General features: G+C 38.9%; 3 protein-coding genes across 4 annotated transcripts in view; 1 reads left to right on the top strand and 2 right to left on the bottom strand.

The window, feature by feature from the left end:
* Nucleotides 1-21,660, top strand: part of LOC126761528 (neurobeachin-like protein 1) — a 107,877-nt gene that overhangs the window by 42,153 nt on the left and 44,064 nt on the right. The gene's annotated exons all lie outside the window — the stretch shown is intronic.
* On the bottom strand, nucleotides 5,700-6,234 carry LOC126761546 (larval cuticle protein A3A). Its single transcript, XM_050477844.1, has 2 exons — nucleotides 6,220-6,234; nucleotides 5,700-6,101 (listed from the first exon to the last, which is right to left on the bottom strand). The coding sequence occupies exons 1-2, from the start codon at nucleotides 6,232-6,234 to the stop codon at nucleotides 5,700-5,702; spliced, it is 417 nt and encodes a 138-aa protein (XP_050333801.1).
* On the bottom strand, nucleotides 13,382-14,199 carry LOC126761544 (cuticle protein 21). The gene is made up of 2 exons (XM_050477842.1): nucleotides 14,188-14,199; nucleotides 13,382-14,044 (listed from the first exon to the last, which is right to left on the bottom strand). Exons 1-2 carry the CDS (start codon nucleotides 14,197-14,199, stop codon nucleotides 13,382-13,384), a joined length of 675 nt encoding a protein of 224 aa, XP_050333799.1.

Raw genomic sequence — 21,660 nt, 5'->3', positions numbered from 1 at the left:
CGCAGGAGTGTAGAGAACGGCTGAACGATCTATCGAAATGTAACCAAGTTACAAAGGTATTGCCGAACGAACTGGTTGATGAGCTTCCCGGCTCCGCAGCATCCACTAACATGGTTGTACCTGAAACATTCATCGCGGTGGGTCCTCATACCATAAAAGAGTTGCTTTGCAAGAAAGAAGGAGTATTGGGCAGAGGTAATGACAACAACTCCAATGCATGCGTCATGCCAAGCTCCTAATGGGTAGTCACAACTTCAGCAGGTTTAAATATGTAATCAACCTTCCAAGGAACAAACTCAGGCCACTTGTCACATTCTACACTGACCACTGTTTAAATGAGTTAAGCATCCACCCCCTATTGGCGCAAATCATCTACTACAACACATAATAACATGGGCAATCAGCAATTCGTTTACACACTGCGCCGCGTCGACATCTTGTGCAAATTGATCATCAACTACGGTTCTGCTATCGGGAACCTGAAACTCCAGAACACGTACTAATTGACGGTGTATCAGTCTGCAGACGCAAGATAAAGACCCTTGGATTCATGTTTCCAAATAGGAATTACATCGCCGCATTAGCACCTAACAGTATATTGGAACTTTTCAATATGTAAGTACTAAGTGGGTCGTTGTGACGTAAGAAAGAGCACAATAGACCTTAGGTTGCGGTACAATCCTCTATCTATTTATCTTATCTTATCTTAAGGCAGGTAATGAACCAAGAAATGTTCAAGATTTTGTTTTTGGAAACAGTGCTTGGAAATCGCCGTGTTGGCATCAGAGAAATAGCAGAGGATCTTAACTTCTCTTATATGTATATCGGCTTAACACATTTTGGGTAATATTTTGTGTATATGAAGCGCGTCATTTCTAGACTCTTGCCTGAATCTTTCGCATAATTCATTAACTCTTCACTAATAGTGACGAGACGCGTGTTTATGACTATAACGTCGAAACTTCAAAAATTAATCAAACCCGAAAAAACCTCGTCAAAATCGGTCAAAACTCAAGGAGCTTATCGTTTTCTTTAATTACCGTAGTATGTTTTACCATGAATTCGTTCCACAAGGCCTAACGGTTAATAAAGAATACTACATAACTGTTTTAAGGCATCTACGTGAAGCAATTCGTCGTAAACCACCAGATTTATGGACGGAAAATTTATTGAGATTTCATCACAATAATATTGCAGCATTGTTGTGGCTGAATTTTTGACAAATACAAAACGAAAGTCATCTCTCAGCTGCCTTACACGCCAGATTTGCCTCCCTGTGAAAAACTAAAAAACGTTTCGGGGAACGCGCCAAAGCTAAACCATTAAAAATCATTCGCTGAAGTCACTGATGGCCAGCCCGACCAAGGCTAATAGCAAGATCATGGAAAATTGGATGAAACTTTTGCTCAAAAGAACATGTCTTCAGTCCGGCTATAATTTGATCAAATGGTATTACTCGCGCACTTCGCCTTTTGTTACTTGTTTGAATTACTTTTTTAAGTTTATCCGAATTAAAGCGCATTTTTAGCTAAAATGCTGCTCTTTTAAATATGTGTTGCATGCATTTTTTTTCGAAAATATGCTTTTATTCTCCAAAGATCGTTAATTTGTTTGCACATGCGCGTGTGCGCAAACGTCAATTTTGCTTTCAATTAGCTGCCTGAATATTTCGCACAATTTTTTTCCAAGCAATTGCTTGTCTGCTCACTGCTTTGTAATGTTTAACATAAATAAATATATATTTTTTTCTTTTGGCAAAAAGTATTGAAATTCGCTTGTTGCCAGCGATTACGTCGTTGTCAACATTTTGCCGTCTTATTTTTTGTTGCAACATGCACTTGCATAGGTAAATAAGCGAATACATACATACTATATGTATATAACCAAGTGTCTGGATACATTGTTGTAATAGCAAGAGTATCATATGAACGGTGGTATAAATATGTATGCTTGAGGCAATTTTCTTGGCATGCCACTTGTGCGAATGCAATTAGATTCCAACTGACAGTTTAACAACGAAATCCACCATAAATTGCCACTGAGTAGTGCTTGAATTTATATTGCAGAATTTGGTGATATCAATTATTTGTGACGAATTCCAATAAGATTACTTCCCCAATCAGTTTCAAAATGCTAATGTAATTTATGCTAAAAATAGAAAGGATCACCGATTTCAATTCGGGTTTCTTAATTGAAGCTCACACAGTTGTCACATGTCATAAGTGCTGTAGTTGCTGTATTTATGTTATAAAAAGATAATCTTCACCACTCTAATATGGGCATCTAAGAGTTATATAAAGGGTGATCCATTTTGAGGTATCCTACTTTTTTTATAGAAAAAACACAGAAACTTCAAATTTAATGGGCAATGTTGATTATCCTCGGAATAACATTCTTTGGCATTTATTTTATGAAGATTATCTCTTTCAAATGTTGGCTGAGGCTACGTCCAAATTTTCGATGACTCGTTAGAGCATTTAGACTTTAGACTTTACATATTTCCACAGGAAAAAGTCTAACAGTGCGATTTCACACAATCTTGGTGGCCAATCGACTGACCCAAAACGTGAAATTATCCTCTCAACGAAGTGTTCTCTCCATAAATCAATTGACTGATGCGGTTACGTCCTCACCGGCATCATGTTTGAAGAAATATGGACCGATGATACCAACACACCAAACCGTTTTGTTTTGGTTGAAATGGAGGCTCTTTAATATCTTCAGGTTGCTCTTCGTCCCTAATGCGGCAATTTTGCTTGTTTACATACCCATTGAGACAGAAATGAGCCTCATCAATGAACAAAATTTGGCCCGAAAACGTTGGTTCTTCTTGGAACTTTTCAAGAGCCAATAGAGCGAAGCGATGCAGCATTTTATACGCTTTCAATTTAAGTCTCGTCAGTCCTAGTTTCTGCGAACGCCGCCGAATCGACTCTCCAGGGTCTTCGTGTACACTCTAAGCTCCGGCTGCTATATGTATTTTTTTCAATGCGTGCTGGACGAGGTTCATTCGGTCGAATGTTATCCAATAATGAATAAATTCAATAATAAATAATGAATCCGAAATGCTAAATAATGTGAAAGAAAAATTTACCTACCAAAATAGGAATCTCCACATATTTGTTTATACCGAAAGCACTGCTAGTGGTTTGAACAGCTGATATAGTTTGTTCATTTTGCCACTTTCGAATCGAAGGACGGTCTTAAAAAACTCCATAAATGTTCTCATTGGTTCAATTCAATTCAAAATTCAAGGTAAAAATTATTATAAAAATAATTCAAAACATTGTGATCTAGAAAGCAATATCAACTGTATAAGTTGATACTAGGGTGGCCCAATAATAACTAAATCTACAAAAGAAAAACTAAAATTCTGGAAAAATGCCGAATTATTACTTAATATAAATTTCATCCAGGGATTCTCCAACTTCTTTAACCTGTCTGAAAAATCTTTTTTCTGGAGGTAGACCTCCATGTCACTTATGTCCTTCTCATTCGGCTCAAATTTTTCCTCGGCGAGTGACTTTTTCAAGTTTCGAAACAAGAAAGAAGTCGCACGAAGTCAAATCTGAATGAAACGTTGTTATAGTGGATGAGCACTTTGGTTGTTTTTCTGTATAATCGAGTAATGTGACAGATTTGGCCTTAGGTAGTCAATGTAGGGCACACCTTTTGATTTCCAAAAATCGGGGCCATTCTTTATCCGACCGATAAACAAGTCTTCGCATTCTTGAGAACAGATTCGGCGAAGTGGATCCATGACACAAAATTTCGCTTAAAACAACATTAAATACCGCTATGAAGTGGTTCGCTTGTTGCTCAAAGTGAGCAATTTCGGCAAAGATTGCACCGACATCTTTACCATACCCAATATACATATGCAACATATGCACCAGGTGCTATTTTGAGATCCATCCAAAAACAATCACCGACAGATTTTACTCTTTTTCCATTATTTTGAAACCTGCGGACACAACCGCTTCCACAAACGGTGGAAATAAAGCTACGAGTCCGATTCTGAAATCCGATCTGAATATACAAAAATACTACCCGATAGTAAACTTCACTTATGATAGTTGGTCTATATGGTGATAGAGCAAAGTCATCATTTAACTGCCCTCGTTAAAACCAAAAATGCATGTTTCGATTTACAGTACAATAAAATCACTTTAAATAAAAAATATATAAATATTTGGTTTAATACTTATCACTTTGGCCATTTTTATATTAAGTTTGTGACGAAGTTTGTAGAATGTATATATAAATGATCAGCGTGACGAGCTAATTTGATTGAGGTTTGTACGTCTGCCTCTCCTTCAGTCTGTCCGTCTGTTCGTCCGTCAATCCATCTGTGTCTGTATATATGCGATGTAGTTACTCAGTTTAAAGATATAAACGCCAATATTGGTCTACTACAGCATATATCTGCCATATAAACTGGTATACTCACAAAATTTGGCATGGAATTTTGTCGAAGGCAACTGTATACGCTCCCAAGAAATTGTTTACAGCGAACTACCATAGCATATAACTGCCATACAAACTGATGACCAAATTAGGTATGAAAAAGGTTTTAATTTAATAAGATATCTTCACGATATCCATACAAACAAACCAATCAAAATCAAGTTCATATAAGAATACTTTAACCTGTGAAGCGTATTTTATTGTTTTTTTTTTTGTTTTTGGGAATTAAAACTCGTGTAGTGTGATGCTTTTAGCGTATACATATGTATACACACAAGTATGTACTTTCACAGAGATCATAAAGTATATGTTATTTTTTTTTCTTAAAGGCCATCAGTTATGATTTTGTAAGCATTTTGTCATTCGACATAATTTTATCTTGCTAATAATACGCATAATCTTGCTAAAATTACGCACATTTTATATGTAAGCAGCTTAGAAGGGCTTGGCGAGCATATAATAACACTCATAACTCCAAAATATTCGCACACATAAACCATGGCATTACGTTTTTCTGCATATTTTATGAGACTTTTCAATTGCAAATGATTTACGCATGTCATATGACAGTCTAGAAAATAAAAAAAAAAATATCAAAACACTATCAAAATAACAAGAAAAACCGTGGTCAATGCGTGCGACATTCGTTTTGGCTGAAATTTAAGGCCGGACCACTGGGCGTATACGCAATTGACACATGCAAAAAATAAGAAAAATCATAAATATGGAGAAAAAGTTCATGCGTTGGGCTGCCGCTTGCTTGCAGAGAGGAAAATAAGCTAAAAGACAGAAAAACATTTGTTTGATTTCGATCTCAAAAGTGTTGCCGAGTGATTTATTACTACAAAAATTACATTAAAAATTACACAAACACAAACTTAATGTGAATGTGTGTATAGTTGGGTGCAACTTGCGTCACAGATTTAAGTTAATGTGTTTGTATGTGCATTAAATGCAGCTAAAAATTACATAACAACTCGAAAATATTAGCTACAAAACAACAAAGCAATAATTTACTAAATTGACTTTAGACAATTGTAAACGTACAACAACAAGAACACCAAGTCCTGCGCATCATGCTTTTCGCGCTACAATGTCCACTTCTTAACATTCGCTTGACTAGCTTACTAAATAGTTGTGCTTGGGATTAGATATAATTTAAATAATGCAGCAGGGATGCATTTAAAGCTACAGACAGCCGGCGCGGCCATCAGGAACTCTTCATCACCACCTTAACCTTGGATGAAGCGAGCGGGCAGAGGCGCTGGTGCAAGTGGCACAACCGGTTTGGCAGCCAACACTGGCGCGACGGGACCGCGTTGGACGACGGCATTGAAACCGTTGATGGGATCGGCGGTGTAGAAGACGGTGCGCAGTGAACCATCAGCATCCAAGACGGAGTATGAGCCTTTCACCACATCACCATCGCGCACCTCCTGTTGGCTCTTGCTATCGCCGGTGAGCGCGTCCTGTACATTGTAGGCGAAGGCGTATTGTGGGTGTGGGTCGATCTCAGTGTTGATGGGCACAACTGGCGCAGGTACGGGTGCGGCGAAGGCGACGGGCGCTGGGGCAGCGCGTAACAGTGCGCATTGAGCTACGCCGACAAGCGCTAAGCAGACGACAATTGTGTACTGGAAGAGAGTAGAGAAAAAAGTCAGCAAGTGATAAGAGTGGAGGCTATAATCCAGAATATCAACAGCTGCCAGTAGAGAGGCTTAAATCCATTAAATCCTGTCACTTGTGACCTACCTTGAGGAAAGCCATTTTACTGCTTGATTTGCTGTTGATTTGTGCACAAAAAAAGTGTGTTGCTTGTACTTAGTGTTTGATTACTTTCGTTGGAATGATGTTATCAGGCCCATCTGTCCGGCTTATAAACAAAATGCGCCACCCGCACGAATTGGCGCCGACATTCAGTTTTGAAATTTTGAAATCAATTTGTTGGTTATGGATGTGAATTGTGAAATTGTTGCCAGAAAAGTAAGCGCTGGAGTGACATAATAACCTAACAGCTGTTTGGACTACGCTGCCCTCCAATATGCCTTAAAAATAAGTCGTACTACAAATGAAATTATAAACATTGCCATTATGGTTAGTGAATGTGGCAATATTTGCTTTGGCGCGTGCGCGTCCATCGCCATTTACTTCGGCGGACGTGCCGCGCCGTGCCAACTGTTTGGCCACCACGCTTACCCAATGCAGCAGCGCCTCAGCGACATTAAAATGATCGATTTCCAAACATAAAGGCATTTTAAAAATCGTTTTGCTTATAGTTGTGTATATGTGTGTTGCGGGTTTATTAAGTGGATGAGTAATATGGGTTCGCGCCCACCGCCCATGGCCGAACACTCGCTTAAACATATGTACATATGTATATGCCTACAAAGCGCTGGTTCTTCAGAGACTTCGAGCGCGCCAACAACTTAAAGCGCCACAACGCCTGTGGCTCTCACGTTCCACAACGCGCACATTAATCATCAAAATGAAAATATTTACGTTACGGTATGCCATGTGCGCGTTTTGTTGTGGAATGTATGGTTATGATTGGTTGTCAGCGTGTCCAAACTGCACTGCGAGACATACGACAGATAGCTCAATTAATTTTATGAAGTATGTGCCATGTGAATATATTTCGAGGGGCTTACGAGAGAGTCGCTGGCATTTCATATGGCAATGACGCATAAAAATGTAAAATATCGGTTAGTTTATGTCATTAGAGATTTTGTAGCTTAAGAAAAAATCGTAATTTTATAGCAATCAGTGGAAATTAAATATAAATAGATATTCGAAGACAGTTTATTTTTAATTCGAAGGCTTGCCGGTTTTGCAGAATTTTTTTTTTCTAATCTGATGTGTAAATCCCTTCATCTAACCTTAAATATTCATAATTTTGTCCGTTTAAACTGCATATTATCTGATTAAATTTGATCCAGACTGCAAATTTGTATTATCACCTTCAGAATAGACCCCTGAGTCAATACTAACGTGCCATTATTTTACTAAATTTTCTCTGCACTTTTTAAAAGCCTCACGAAATGACCTTTAGTGCCTTCATTGAATTTGGGATTTTCAGTTTGGATTCAGCTTTGGAGCGTCATTGCCAGATAGTTGGACAGTTTGGTCATCATATTCATAAACCCAAGTCTCGTCAGGATAATTGTAGGAACATCAGCTGCGTCGAGAAGCATCTCTTCTTCGATCGCTACTCAGCGTAGCTTTTGCACAAAACCTTCACTGGATGCTTTTTGCCACTCAAATACTTATGTTCATAATAAAGTAGACTCTTTAAAACACTTCTCCAACATTTTCAACGTTTCCGTAGTAAAAATCGCAAGACAAACCCTCCGCGTCGTAAACAAACAACTCACCTCCGAAGGTCGATGGCATTACTCAAGTTTTAATCGTTCCTAGCGTCCTTTTTTCGTTGAATCGTGATTCACTAAACTATTCTAACGGGTGATCCATTCGGATGTTCCCTACTTTTTTGAAGAAAAACCACAGAAACTTCAAATTAATGGGGAGTGTTTATTGTTATTCGAAAGCACATTCATTGGCATTTATTTTTCGAGGATTATCTCTTTCAAATGTTGGCTGCGGCTACGTCTCAGCTGGTCCATCCGTTTAGGCCAATTTTTGATGACTCGTTCGAGCATTTCGACTGGTAACTAGCGAATGAGACGGGGGATGTTTTGCTCCAGCCTTGAATCCAAGCAGAATGTCCGCATGAACTTTAGGCTTTGCATATTCCCAGAGGAAAAAGTCTAACGGTTTGTTATCAAACGATCTTGGTGGCCAATCGACCGACCTGAAACGTGAAGTTATCTGTTCACCGAAGTTTTTTCTCAATAAATATATTGATTGATGCGATGTGTGGGAAGTGGCGCCGTCTTGTTGAAACCAAATGTCTCCGAAATCACGATGATTCCACCGGCCTACAAACCACGCCAAACCGTTGTTTTTCTGGATGAAATGACAGTTCTTGAATCTCTTCAGGTTGCTTTTCGCCCCAAATACGGCAACTTTGCTTGTTTACATACCCATTAAGCCAGAAATCGGCCGGATCGCTCGAAGCGATGTCGCTTGGGTGGGTAGGTGGAGCGGCTTCAGTTCTTGCACAAGTTGTATTTTATACTCTTTCAATTTAAGATCTCCGCGTAAAATGCTCTAAGTCGTTCCATACGTCCGTCCGAGTTGCTGTGAACGACGCCAAATCGACTCTGCACTCTCAAACACGTCTGCTATATCTTCTTCACTGCGTGCTGGACTTGGTCTATTCGGTCAAATGTTATCCAATAATGAGTTCTGGTTCTCAAGACGGGTGATGTTGTTGCGAAGAGTACATTCAGTAGGCTGATTATGTTAACCATAAGCTAAGCGAAGCGCGCTAAATACATTCTTTACAGAACGTGAAATTTCGTAATAAAGCTGAACGAGTTCTATACGTTGTTCAGGCGTAAGTCTTTCCATGATGAAATGCCAAAAAATACTGAACAAAGATGACATGACAGCTTGACACGACTCACACGTGATCTGTCGAAGAAACGGCTATTGAAAATAGTTAGTACCTCTACTTTGATCATGGTGTCGCATAAACTACAGGCTAACTGAGTCTTCTGACTACATTTTTGGATTTGTAAAGAGAAATTAGAATGATTAAATAATAAAAACAGATGAGAGAAAAAATATGACTTCTAATAGAACAACATTTGATTATCATTCCCAAAAATATGAACCAACCTAAAACTCTTGCACATACTAAATATAAAAACATTTCTTACATCAATATATTTCTGTCAATTAAATAATAATTCAAATGTAGGTTGCACAAAGTCTTGACCTCTAAATAAAATAAATGGTAGCTTAGCCCTATTTATCACACAACAATTTGACTCTAAGCCTAACTTATACACATATATATACTTACATATATGTACATAAAACTCAAACATAGTAAAATTTTTCTTTGGAAAACGCACCGACATAAATATAATCGAATAAAAGTAATCTCAAGCTCTCGCTTGTAAAATCAACACAATTAAATCGATAGTGATTTAAGCGCTTGTCAGTCGATCAACTTTTAACGGTGCAACACTGCCACACAAGAGCAGAGCATGTAGCCCCGCTTCGTGAGCGTTAACAGGTGGTCAAGCCAAGCAGGCGAAAAATATATGGTGGCAACGTGTGAGCTACACGACGGCACTGCTCAACATATGCAGCTGCAAACATACATATTTACACATGTGTATATATCTATATATACATGTATATAAATATATATACATATACATACATTACATAGTAGATACAGCGTCGAGCGGCATATCCGCCCAATCGCTACGCTGACACGCTCTTGTTGGCAGTTAATTTGACGCTGCGCCAAAATGACTTTTTATTTGCAGTTCACAATTCACCGCTGTTAGGGTCATAATTCTGCGTACGCTAACTAATAACAACAACAACAATGCAATTTTATTTGTTGCATTTATTTATTTCATGTGCCTACTCCTGCATTGTGAATGCTGTGCCTATCGTTTATGGCCGAAAGGTGTGTGAATTCAGCGAATTTGGCGATGGAATATATTTATTGATAAATTGCAAGGTTTTTCGCGAGCACAGTGGATCAGACAGTAAATTTTTTATGCAGTACTATGTAGGAAAATAGTGTCTTAAATGGAAAATAAAGATTATGACGTTTATTGATTTTTGAGTATAGTCTCCCCTTATAATAGGACATTGAAAGACAAAAGAAAGCTGGGTTGCTCAATAAGTTAGACCTAAACCTTCCGATTCAACAGGATTAGACCGCCGAAATAACAGACTAACAGGTCAATTGTGGGCGCGGTTCTTGATTACGTCGGTGGCATTGATCATTAACCCTACCAAACTAAGGACGCAACAAATTTCAGACCACGTACTGACCTCCATTCACAGTGGAGCCAATAACACCTTTACTGACTTCTACTCAGTGAATGAAGTACTTACTTGGCGTTAAACGACCACCAATAGTAGAGGAAGAGCTCTAGTTCCCCCGAGAATCTAGAATCACCCTTGCGCAACTTCGTTCAGGAGTAGCAGGTTAAACTCCCACTAACTTAGAATTGACCCTGACATATATCTTAACACCTCTTTGCTTACCCAATGAATATCACGCATTTATTTCCCCTCTCCCTATGGTCCGACTGACAACAAACTTGAACTTACCGCTCAAGAGATTAGAGAAAGAACCACTACACCAACAACAACAGATAGGCATCTTAATACCAATTGTTATAAACAGCTGCGACCGCATGGAATAATTTCAAAGCTATACCCTTTGTACTAGCCTTGAAGATATTCGGTGTTTCCTAAGAAGAAGAGTCCATAAATCCCCTAACTTTTCTTTCGAATACTCTATTTGTGATCGTATGGGCCGCTTTCGCCTGAACTTCTGCAGCAAATATTTAAAAATATACCCAAACAAAGTGAAATACTAAAGTATTGTACGATGAAAACGAGTCCAACATTGCACTTAACTAATAAATAATAAATTCTTTTAACCAGAAATGCTTTGTTGTTATTCTTAATATACGCTATGGAGATCAATGATTTATTTTATCGTATGTATTCGAACCAAGTTTCGGTACACCATTTTCAATTCGGATGAGTCTTTTTTAGCGACTTTGAAGCCATTGGCTCAATCTTTCGGATTATTATACATCGAGTACTCGTATGCAAGCTCAGTTCGTACGGAGAACTTATACTCTTAAGCACCAGAATTCTGGCGCAACAACCATACCAACTCGTATTATTCAGGTGCCGTCTTAAAGAATACTAAACCAATAAAATATAGCAATATGTTGTTGTTTTCATATCCTGATCCAAAAGTTTATTAGAGTTGTTTGGCTTACCGCTACGCTTACCTACGTGGTTTTTATTTTTTAAATGTAAATATTTTAGATAACCAAAATGCTCAGAATAACTAAAATTAGTACGTTTAGCTTCAAAAACATGCAACTTGTTTATAACAAGTCGATATTTAATAAATTCTTAATAGTGTTATCATATCACAACACTTAAATTTAGTTTTTGAATTTTCGGGTATTTTCGGACAATCACTTTTTGGTTTAAAATGGAAATTTTGTTTCTTATATTGGGTAGTCGATAAAGTCTTTTCGTATTTCTAATCAACTAATTTTTTTATACAATATTTACAAACACTACCAAATACAAAAATTTAATATTTTTAATTTTTTTTCTTGGTTATTTGCCTGCAACGCCTAATTGTAGGCAACAGTTTTCCAAAGTGCATATTTTCAATGCTAATGTTATTTTTTATACAAATATGTCTAGCCTACATTAAGCTGGTTGCCAGAAGACACCGAGAGCATGGATCAATGATTTTTTATTTTCTGAAATTTCATTGATTTCCTTAAAGCTCTTATTGAGGAAAATAATAATAATTTTTACTATGCACTCAACATTTTGTGGTATCAGTGATGATATCTTGCTGTGTTTTTCTAATTCACTCTGGACTCACATGAGGCCCGGTACCACATAAATGCATATTTTTTATACAAATTTGTACAAATTGATAAACAAAGTTCTAAATCAAAAGTTCACACTATCTGCTGTTCTATATATAAGTTTATGCATCTATGTATGCATGTATGCATTTTCGTCTACTGGCAGTCCGCACGGCACGCCTTTTCCACAACTTTTGTCCCATTGCAATTGCATTACTAATATGGCCAATTGCTGGCTTGTACAATTAATGATCCCCACGTTGACCTAGTGAGCCCAGACTGTAGTAGCTGCAAACTGTAACAAATGCGCTGGCCAAAAAGTGCATACACGCAGATGCGAATTGCGCTAGAGTATGGTTGTACAAATGTATACTTATGAGTGTGTGTGTGATAAATTAACAACACCGTCGGCTACAACAGTAGCCATCAACAGCCGAAAGACATCAATCGCGCTGAAACCGCTAAGAAACAAAGAAAAAGGCGAAAAAGTGTGCAAGACCAGTTGCCGTTTACGGTTATAACTGCGAAATAGACGAATAAATAGCTGAATAAAATGCCTGGAATTTAGTGTTTTTGTACTGAATTCTTTATTTCAGTAAGTGCACAAGCTAATACACGAGACTCTTTGCCGCAATTTCCAATGCGCGCACACAAAAACCACATTGTGTATGTGTATATATGCGTACGCACACTTACTTTCTACATATGTGTGTGTGCGCTGATACTGGAAATCGCTGGCACATTGCTCTACAGGTATATTTACATATATACAATGAACAAAAAAGAAATCAAAAATTAAAATAAAATTAATTATAATATTCAATATTGCTAATAAAGAATTGATTAGAGATGCACAATAGTTGAGATGAATGAAAGTGATGGATGCTTGGGTGAAGCATGCAACGACATACGTGTACATAACAACTACGCCGCCAATACTGGTGCGCACACGCACAGCTTTGTGTCGACAAAAGCAGCCGCAGCCGGGATGTTGTTGCTGGCGGACTGTGGCGCGAAACCCGTTATGAGTCACGCGTGGTGGCGCGCAGCGCGACGTCGCTTAATGGGCGAGGATGATCGCGAGTGATGCGCGCGATCGCGAGAGTGTGTGTGTTTGTTTGTTTTTATAATTGTAGCTAAGAAGTTCTAGTTGACTTTGTTGTTTCCGCATGCAGACGAGCGCTCTGCTAAGACTATAAGTGTATTTCATAAGTTAACAAGTAAATTGTTTAGTTATTAATATATGCATATATATATATGTAGATATATATTTCTGTTATATATAAGTTCCTTTGTTCGGTTCAGAAGTCATATGTCCATAGATCAGCAGCGCGGTCAACAACACGAAACATTTACGATAAATAATGCTCAGCAACCTCGACACGAATGTGAGGTTAACAGAGGCACACTTAGTGGTGACCATAGGCAAGGGCTGGTGCAGCGTACGCCACCTTGGCGATGGCGGGCGCAGCGTAAGCGACCTTAGTGATGGCGGGTACAGCGGCGACGGCGACAGCGGGTTTGGCCACTACGGCTACGGGTGCGGGGCCACCTTGCTTCTCAACCACAGCATTGAAACCGTTAATTTTGTCCGCGGTGTAGGTGACCTTGCGTATGGAACCATCTGGTTCGGTCAACGAGTAACTGCCGTGCACGACGCCATTGACGAGCGATTCCTCAGCCGCTTTCGAGTCGCCGGTTTGATGATCGGTTACACCATATGCGAAGCTGTATTGTGGATTGGGGTCGTATGGCTCCGGTTCGATTACCTTGGCGACGGCAACAGCTGGGGCAGCTTTGATGATGGTGGGCGCTGGTGCTACGGCGATAGCAGGCGCGGCTTGTGCAACGTAAGTGGGCGCAGCTTGAGCGATGAGAGCTGGTGCTGGTGCATGTATCACCTGCTGACTGATGGCTGGTGCGGCGGCAAGGATTTTGGGTGCTGCGTATGTGATGGCTGGCGCGGCGGCGGCGATTGAAATTGGCGCGTGTAAACTGAGACCGCCATGGCTGTAAATGTCACCGGGTGCGGCAACGGACAGCGAGATGCTGAAGCAGAGAACCAACGCCACCTGCAAAGGAGTAGCGAAGAAAGAAAGCTAATTAGTATACACTTTTAGTTCTAAGTAGAACTGTGCGTTGGTGCGTCAGGAATCCACGTCCTGACGCAGCACCGCACGTTCGCTGATGATCTTCGGCGTGTATTATGCGCTACCTTTGTGATCATGTTGCTACTATGTGTGCTTGTTGCGACGATGTTAGCGTACAAAATTGCGATTGTGGTTTGAGATAAATCCCCCAAGAAGCCTGCACTTTTATAATCGAATGTGAAGAATTTCTAAAGCCGCACGACTATTCGCGCGAAGATCGTGCGAAGCTGCAACGTCAGCAGCTGCGCGCCATTACTGTCAACCACACCGTCACTGCTGCGACACATACCAACAACATGTACAGCAACAACATGCCACTTAACATCACAAAAACGCTGCATTTAGTGCACAAACAAGAGCACAGCGTCCAACTTTTTGGCGACGTTCGACGTTTCGATTCAATGTGATTGGCATCGCAACAGTCGCGGCTAATTGGTTACCATTGCATTGCGCATACGTGCGATCCACTTGTGCCGCTGCCCATTGCAATCATCTAGTTTAAAGGCAGCAGGCCAGCACCGATTTATGGTCAGCAGTGTGATTTCATCACCGCGCTTTGTGCGAGCGTACTGCGAGCGTTTTCTCAATGAACGCACTAAAATTCGTTGCCATAAGGCGCGCTGTTGTCGTGCTTCTAAATGTCCAGCCTGACCATATGGAAGCGTGTGCGGCGTCAGCGTTTGCCAAGCGCGTGAACATCTATTTCATCGCCCAATCGCACATGTGTCATGTTCATAAAACTCAAATCACGCAAAATCGCCTTACGCTGAGAATTTAACTGCCGTCTCTGGCTGATACAAACCAATTTTTTTATTTGATACAATAAAAACGGTTCATTTTTTAAAATGCTCGTATTTTGTCAACGTTTTTCAATACGCACTTGAAGTGCGCATGGCGTCACTGACCAAAATACCGATCAAATTAACCGCTGAAGCAGTTAGTTACTAAGTTATAGACTGGTGAATGCGCGCGAACCCTATCGGAATAGCATTTTTAATATATGGGTAGTGTTATTAAAGTGTTACTTGGGTTTCACGGCTTCAAAAAAAAAAAATATTGTCCTATTGAATTATATAATATCTCTAGAATATTGTACTAAATTCATTTTTGATCCAAGCTTGGCTTTTTGAGCTTTAGAGATACAGCCCTGAAAATTTCCGCAATCAAGACACTTAAAATTTTGAACCTTTTTTCTCTAAACTATGTTTTCATACCCGGTTGTCAAGATTTCTCGTTACTCAAACGATCTTAATGATATTTTAAATAGGCCTTCTAGATATAATTTACAAGGACTTCAAAGAATTTTTTTTAATTCAACTACAACTAAACAAAAACAAAAACGTCGAAAAATTTTCACCAAAAATTTATTTTTTTTCTAACAATGTCTGCCAAAAATACAATTTTCACATTTTTAGTTTTTCCATCGCCCAATACCTAGTTTCTGGTTAACTAAAGCACTTATTTTTTCTTTTTTACTTTTGATGATCCAGTAAGAACTTCTGCTTTAAATGCGGATACACCTTTTTCCAAGAACTGCAGAAAATGACTTCTTAGTGGGCGCGTTTTGAATATTTTCCTTTGAAAATTTCACAAATTCTTCTTAAAACAAATAAATTTTTTTTTTTTAAGTAGGGGTACCAAAAGCCGCAGTGCGGAACTTTAATCCGATAAATCTAACCTACTCCCAACTCCAGACTCTAGCACAGAACCATCTGATTAAGTATTACATCGTGGGATAAATGTTTGGAATAATAAAAAAATTGCACAACATTTTTTATAAGAAAAAAAATTTGAAAATATGACGTTTTTGCTCGAAGCAGACCCATTCATCCCATGTAACCCTTTAACTTCTATATTTTTTTGTTTACTTATTTGATTTAAGCTCATGAGGGATCGGCCGTCTTCAAACGCTTTTATGTGATTTTTCATGACTTGACTTCATGACTTCTTTCATAGAAACAAACCTCTTGACTTTGCTAATTTTTACCGGATTCATCGAATTTGGTTAAAAATATACAGCTTAAGCAACTTCAGAAGTCCTTGAAAAATATTGTAGAACTTTCATGCTAATGAAAACCTTGCACTTGAAGGCATCTTCTATTCGGTTTTACATATATTCATGGGAGTACTTGGAACTTGTAAACGATTTAGTTCTCAAATTCAAATACATTTTTTAGGGATATGAAGTTTGGACCGCGATCTATACCAATTTCATGCATAGTCACCATAAACGGTTTAAAGTCAGACGGAAAGTCGAAAACCTTTATAACAGGCTTAAAACTAGCTAGAATATCGGAAATCAATATATAGAGTATATTGTGGCTCGAAAAAGGTCTAGACTGATTTTATTACCTTTTGGGATTACTCAAGAACATATTTCGACGCAGGTTTATGGTTAAAACTCACATGACACATACTTATTCGGCATAAAGGCTGCGAACATGACGAACATTTTCATATGTGATTTATGAGAACTGGGATAATTCGTGGACCGATTCCCAACATTTTCAGCAATAAACTATAAAAAAGTCGATATTAATAAGCTAACCAAAAGTTAGAAACTCTATTAAGTATATTATGACCAGGGGTAGTATGGACTTGATTTCAGCCATTTTTGCACCATGACACACAATTATCAGATAAAGATAATCCCCGAGTTTCATTGAGGTTATTTAGATATTGAGCGATATAGACTGTGTTAGGTCAAGCGGAAGTTCGAAAATTTTTATATATAATAAGGGCTAGAAGATTAATTGATCCTTCTTTAACAACAGAACGATGTAGATGTAGCGCAAGGTGTATGGCCGCGAAGGCTGCCCTCATATTCAGAGAATCTGGGTACTTAGATGACCCTGAGTTTGCGCACTCTGGAGTCATCGCATGACTTCGTTCCAAAATACTTACTCCTACATTGTCCAATCATTATTCATGCAGTAAGATATAACATCTTACCTAATGGCAGCTGCATCAGATGTTTGGAAAAAGATGAGATAAAATCATCTCAACACTTCCTCCTTGAATGTCCCGCTTTTGTAAGAACAAGGCAAAAACACCACGGATCTCATACTCTCAGATATAGGCATATAGCAAAAATGTAAACAAAACACCTAAGCCGATTTGTAATAATATCCAACCACTGGAGTTTTTGGCCTGCCTTCACGAAGGATTGAACACAAAAGTCTAAGTGTGATTCCTCCGCCATCTAATCTTACCTAACCAAACTGCCATTTGCACTAAGGACCACATATTCCATACCTAGGGACCTGAAAAGTAAATTTTGGTAAAATTTAATGTCTCTGACAAATTCATTTATTTAGTTATCGTACTTTTAGCAGTTTTCAATATAACCGTTATGTGGAGATTGGGCGTGGTTATCAGCTGATTTCACCACATTGTATGAAGAGGAGCTACAGAAACTTGTCCTCAACAAATTTGGCTGAAATGGCACATTAGTTCTTTAAAGGGCGGGACCACGCCCACTTTTACAAAAATTTTTAAATCACAGTTTTGTGTGTTTATGGTATATTATTATATTAGAGTAAAATAAAAATCCTCCCTCTATGCCTTAAAATATAATATCAAAATTTTCCTGAGCGAAATAAGAAAATCCCCGCAAATTTAGTTATGCTTTTCCTACAGGCCATTCACTCGTACTAACTAGTTCACGAGGCTAACAGCGTTTAGTGCAGTGTGCTGGACTTGTTTTCCGCTGTTCGTATTGAACTTAAAAATACTTTGTAACCGTTAAGCAACTGCACATGCGCAAATGTATCAATCGGCATGCTGTATGTGCGCATGTCAATATGTACTTGCACCATGTCTAAAGTGTACATATTTCACTATGTCCGTGGACATGTGCACCCCAGCAACGCATAAATGTGCTTTTGTCCACAATTGCCCCAAAAATTATGCTGACGTAATATTGTTTAGTTGCAAGCGTCGCTGCCAGCGCCGACAGTACATATTAGACATTGTCCAAGTATTGAAAAACATTTTTAATTCACTGACCGATCGACAGGCTGGCTGGCCGACTCACTGGTCTCTTTGCGCATTTTTTCAGCGCAGCCTTTGACGCCTTGGCAGACACATTTTAAGCATCGGCCGCACCGCTTGAGGGGCCACCACATGCACACTTTGGTGTGTAAATAAATACGAAAACGTTTTGCTGGTGCATGACAACGCTTATGGCAGTGCGTGTGGAGCATTTTATGTCGGCTTAATTAAAATGTCCGTTTGAAGCGTACTTTTACACACTCGCACCTTGATTTGGAGCACTTCGAAACGCTTGGTAATGCTATGAAATGGCTTCGAAACTTAATATCTGCAGTTTAAATAGAATATGGTTCGAGCTATTAATTTTTTAGTGCTGCCGCCTGCACGCCCGCCCGCTTGCAATAGCAACTGCACACATACCGTTATTTGCGCGCCAGAGTCACGCACAGCATACTTCATCGTATTTATCGCTTATCATCACAGAAGTGAGGGGCGCATTTGTCATTGTTAATAGGAAAAACGATATGCAAGCGCATGCCAAAGTTATTGTGACATGGCGGAGAAACTTGAAGTTGCCACACCGTTTTAAGTTGGGAGTTTGCGATTACTTGGGGAAGGATGTCCAGTACATATGAGTTTGCAGGGGAGTTAGCTGTGTTCATATCATTGTACAAGGTCCGTCGCAAAAGAAACAGAACGTTTTAAATATAACTGTTTCTGGTGGCGCCACCTTGGTGGGTATATGAAATAAAAAGTTTGATTTCTTGTTGACATTTCGTAAAAATTTTAAGACAATTGGATAACTACAATCGATGTTATCGATCAAAAAGTGACATCAGCTTTTGGTCATCGGTCGTAAAATGCAAAGAGCAAATATTAAATTTTGTTTTAAACTTGGGTAAACGTTTACTGAAACATTTCAAATGATGAAAGAAGTGTATGGTGATCAGTGCTTATCCCGTAGTAATGTGCATGAGCGAATCCAAGAAGGTCGTGAGGACCTCTGTGACGATCAGAAGTCGGTCGTCTTCAGAAGTCAAAAATAAAGACAATGCTGATTTGTTTTTACGATTCCGAGGATAGTGTACACCGAGAGTTGGTCCCACCTGGCCAAACGATTAATGCTGTGTTTTACCTTGGTGTTATGAAGCGTCTTTTGTCACGCATTCGTCGTGCTCGACCACAATACCGTGAGGCAGGATCCTGGCGCCTGTTGCACGATAATGCCCCGTGTCATCGGTCAAGGCTTGTCACTGATTTTTTGACAAAAAACTCCATATTAACCATTGATCACTCACCCTACTCACCTGATCTGGCACCCTGTGATTTTTACCTATTTGGAAAACTGCATTTGCCCATGAAAGGACACTGGTTTCAGGACATTTCAGCTATCCAAAAGGCGACGACCGATATTCTCAAGAGCATTCCGAAAAATGACCTTAAACACTCATTTGAAATGCTAACAGGGTTAAATGCTGTATCGAAGCACAAGGAAACTACTTTGAATAAAAAAATATAATTTTTGAAAAATATTAATTTTTTGTTGTTTTTTTTAACAGTCCTGCTTCTTTTGCGACAGACCTTGTATATATGTCAGACAAAGATAACTCGGGAACTGCTGGATCGATTTTAACCAAATGTGTGCATGAACCAAACATTCCTTTCAGATGCTGTGAAATAATCGAAATCAGCTGACAACCACTCCTACTTCCCAATTACAAACTTTTAAATTCCATCTGGTTCTTTCACTTTACAGAATACAAATCACACATGAATGAAGTTATCAGAATAAAATTTTGTACAAATAAAGGATGATCCATTTCAAGGTTCCCTACTTTTTTAAAGAAATAAAAGAAAAATTTTTTAATGGGGAATGTTTATTATCCTTCGAAATAACATTATTTGGCACTTATTTTTTGAAGATTATCTCTTTCAAATGATGGCCGCTGCTATGTATCAGATAGTCCAACCGTTGAGTTCAATTTTCGATGACTCGTTCGATCATTTCGACTGGTCACTAGCGAATGACACTCGTGATGTTTTGCTCCAAGGCCTGAATCGAAGCGAGATTATCTACATAGACTTTAGATTTTACATATTCCCACAGAAAAAGGTATAACAGAGTGATATCACACGATCTTGGTTGCTAATCGACCTTCCCAAAAGGTGAAATTATCTGTTCACCGAAGTGTTTTCTCAATAAATCCATTGATTGGTGCAATGTGTGTGGAGCGGCACCGTCTTGTTAAAACCAAATGTTGCCGATATCACGAGCTTCAATTTCAGACAACAAATAGTCGCCATAACTGTCGTCATTGGCAGTTACGTTCTCATCCGGCCCACAAATCACATCAAACCGTTGTTTTTTCTGGATGAAATGGCAGCTATTGAATCTCTTCAGGTTGCTCTTCGTTCTAAATGCTGCAATTTTGCTTATTTACATAATCATTGAGCCGGAAATGTGCCCCATCGCTGAGCAAAATTTGGCTCGAAAACGTCGGATCTTTTTGGAATTATTCAAGAGCCCATTTAGCGAAGCGATGTCGCTTGGGAAGGTCCAGCGGGTTCAATTCTTACGATTCCAATAGTCAGTCAGTCCGAGTTGTTGCGAACGGCGCCGAATCGACTCTCTCTCTCTCTTTCTCTCTTCATGTACACTCTCAGCTACGGCTGCTATATTTGCTTCACTGCGTGCTGGTCTATTCGGTCGGTGAATGACGTTATTGGACACTCAGTAGGCCGATTATGCTGACCATAAGTTGAGTGAGGCGCGCGAAACACATCCTTTACAGACCTTGATTTTTCGTAAAATAGTTGAACGATTTGTAAACGTTCTTCAGGCGTAAGTCTTTCCATGATTAAATGTCAAAAAATACTGAACAAAAATAACACGAAAGCTTGACACGACTCACGTGTGATCTGTCAAAAAAGGCTATTGAAAAAAGTACCTCTACTCCGATCAGCTGCTATTTAAAAAAAAACTTTTGTAGCGCTCTTATTGACAAACCCGCTCAGAAATTATACTTAATTGAAAGAAGTTTGGAAAGCTTGAAAATATATATTTCGAAGCAATTAAAATAACTTTAATCCTTAAGAACATAACTAACTGACAACAGCTGCAGCTCTGATAATGTCCGAAATATTTATGTTGCAAGTTCAGGCCAAAATAACTGTTACTGTAATTGTAAAAGTTAATTATTTAAGCGGAAAAACAATCCCAACTAATATGGCTGTAAAGCGTGGAGACGAAATTTCCAGTAAATAACCAATTAAAATTTTGCTTTGCGTTATCTCAATAGTCAACCACGCTTTCGGCGTTTAAATGGAAATAAATATGTACGCATGCGCAAAAAGGCTAGCATTCCCGACACAATTGCTGCTGCCATTTGTGTTGTTGTTTATTTTATTTTCTGCATATTATGTTACGTTTAGGCCATGTTATTGTGCGTGACGTGACGGTTTTAACAAAAACCGACGACCTTGTGTTGTATTGGCCAAATACCAAAAAGTATACATACTTACTTAGTGACAACAAAGCAAAAAAC

Source organism: Bactrocera neohumeralis, chromosome 6 (assembly GCF_024586455.1).
Source record: "Bactrocera neohumeralis isolate Rockhampton chromosome 6, APGP_CSIRO_Bneo_wtdbg2-racon-allhic-juicebox.fasta_v2, whole genome shotgun sequence".
In the NCBI taxonomy this organism is placed as follows: domain Eukaryota; kingdom Metazoa; phylum Arthropoda; class Insecta; order Diptera; family Tephritidae; genus Bactrocera; species Bactrocera neohumeralis.
The sequence above is the reverse complement of the archived record's forward strand: the minus strand, read 5'-3'. Positions and strand labels throughout refer to the sequence as shown.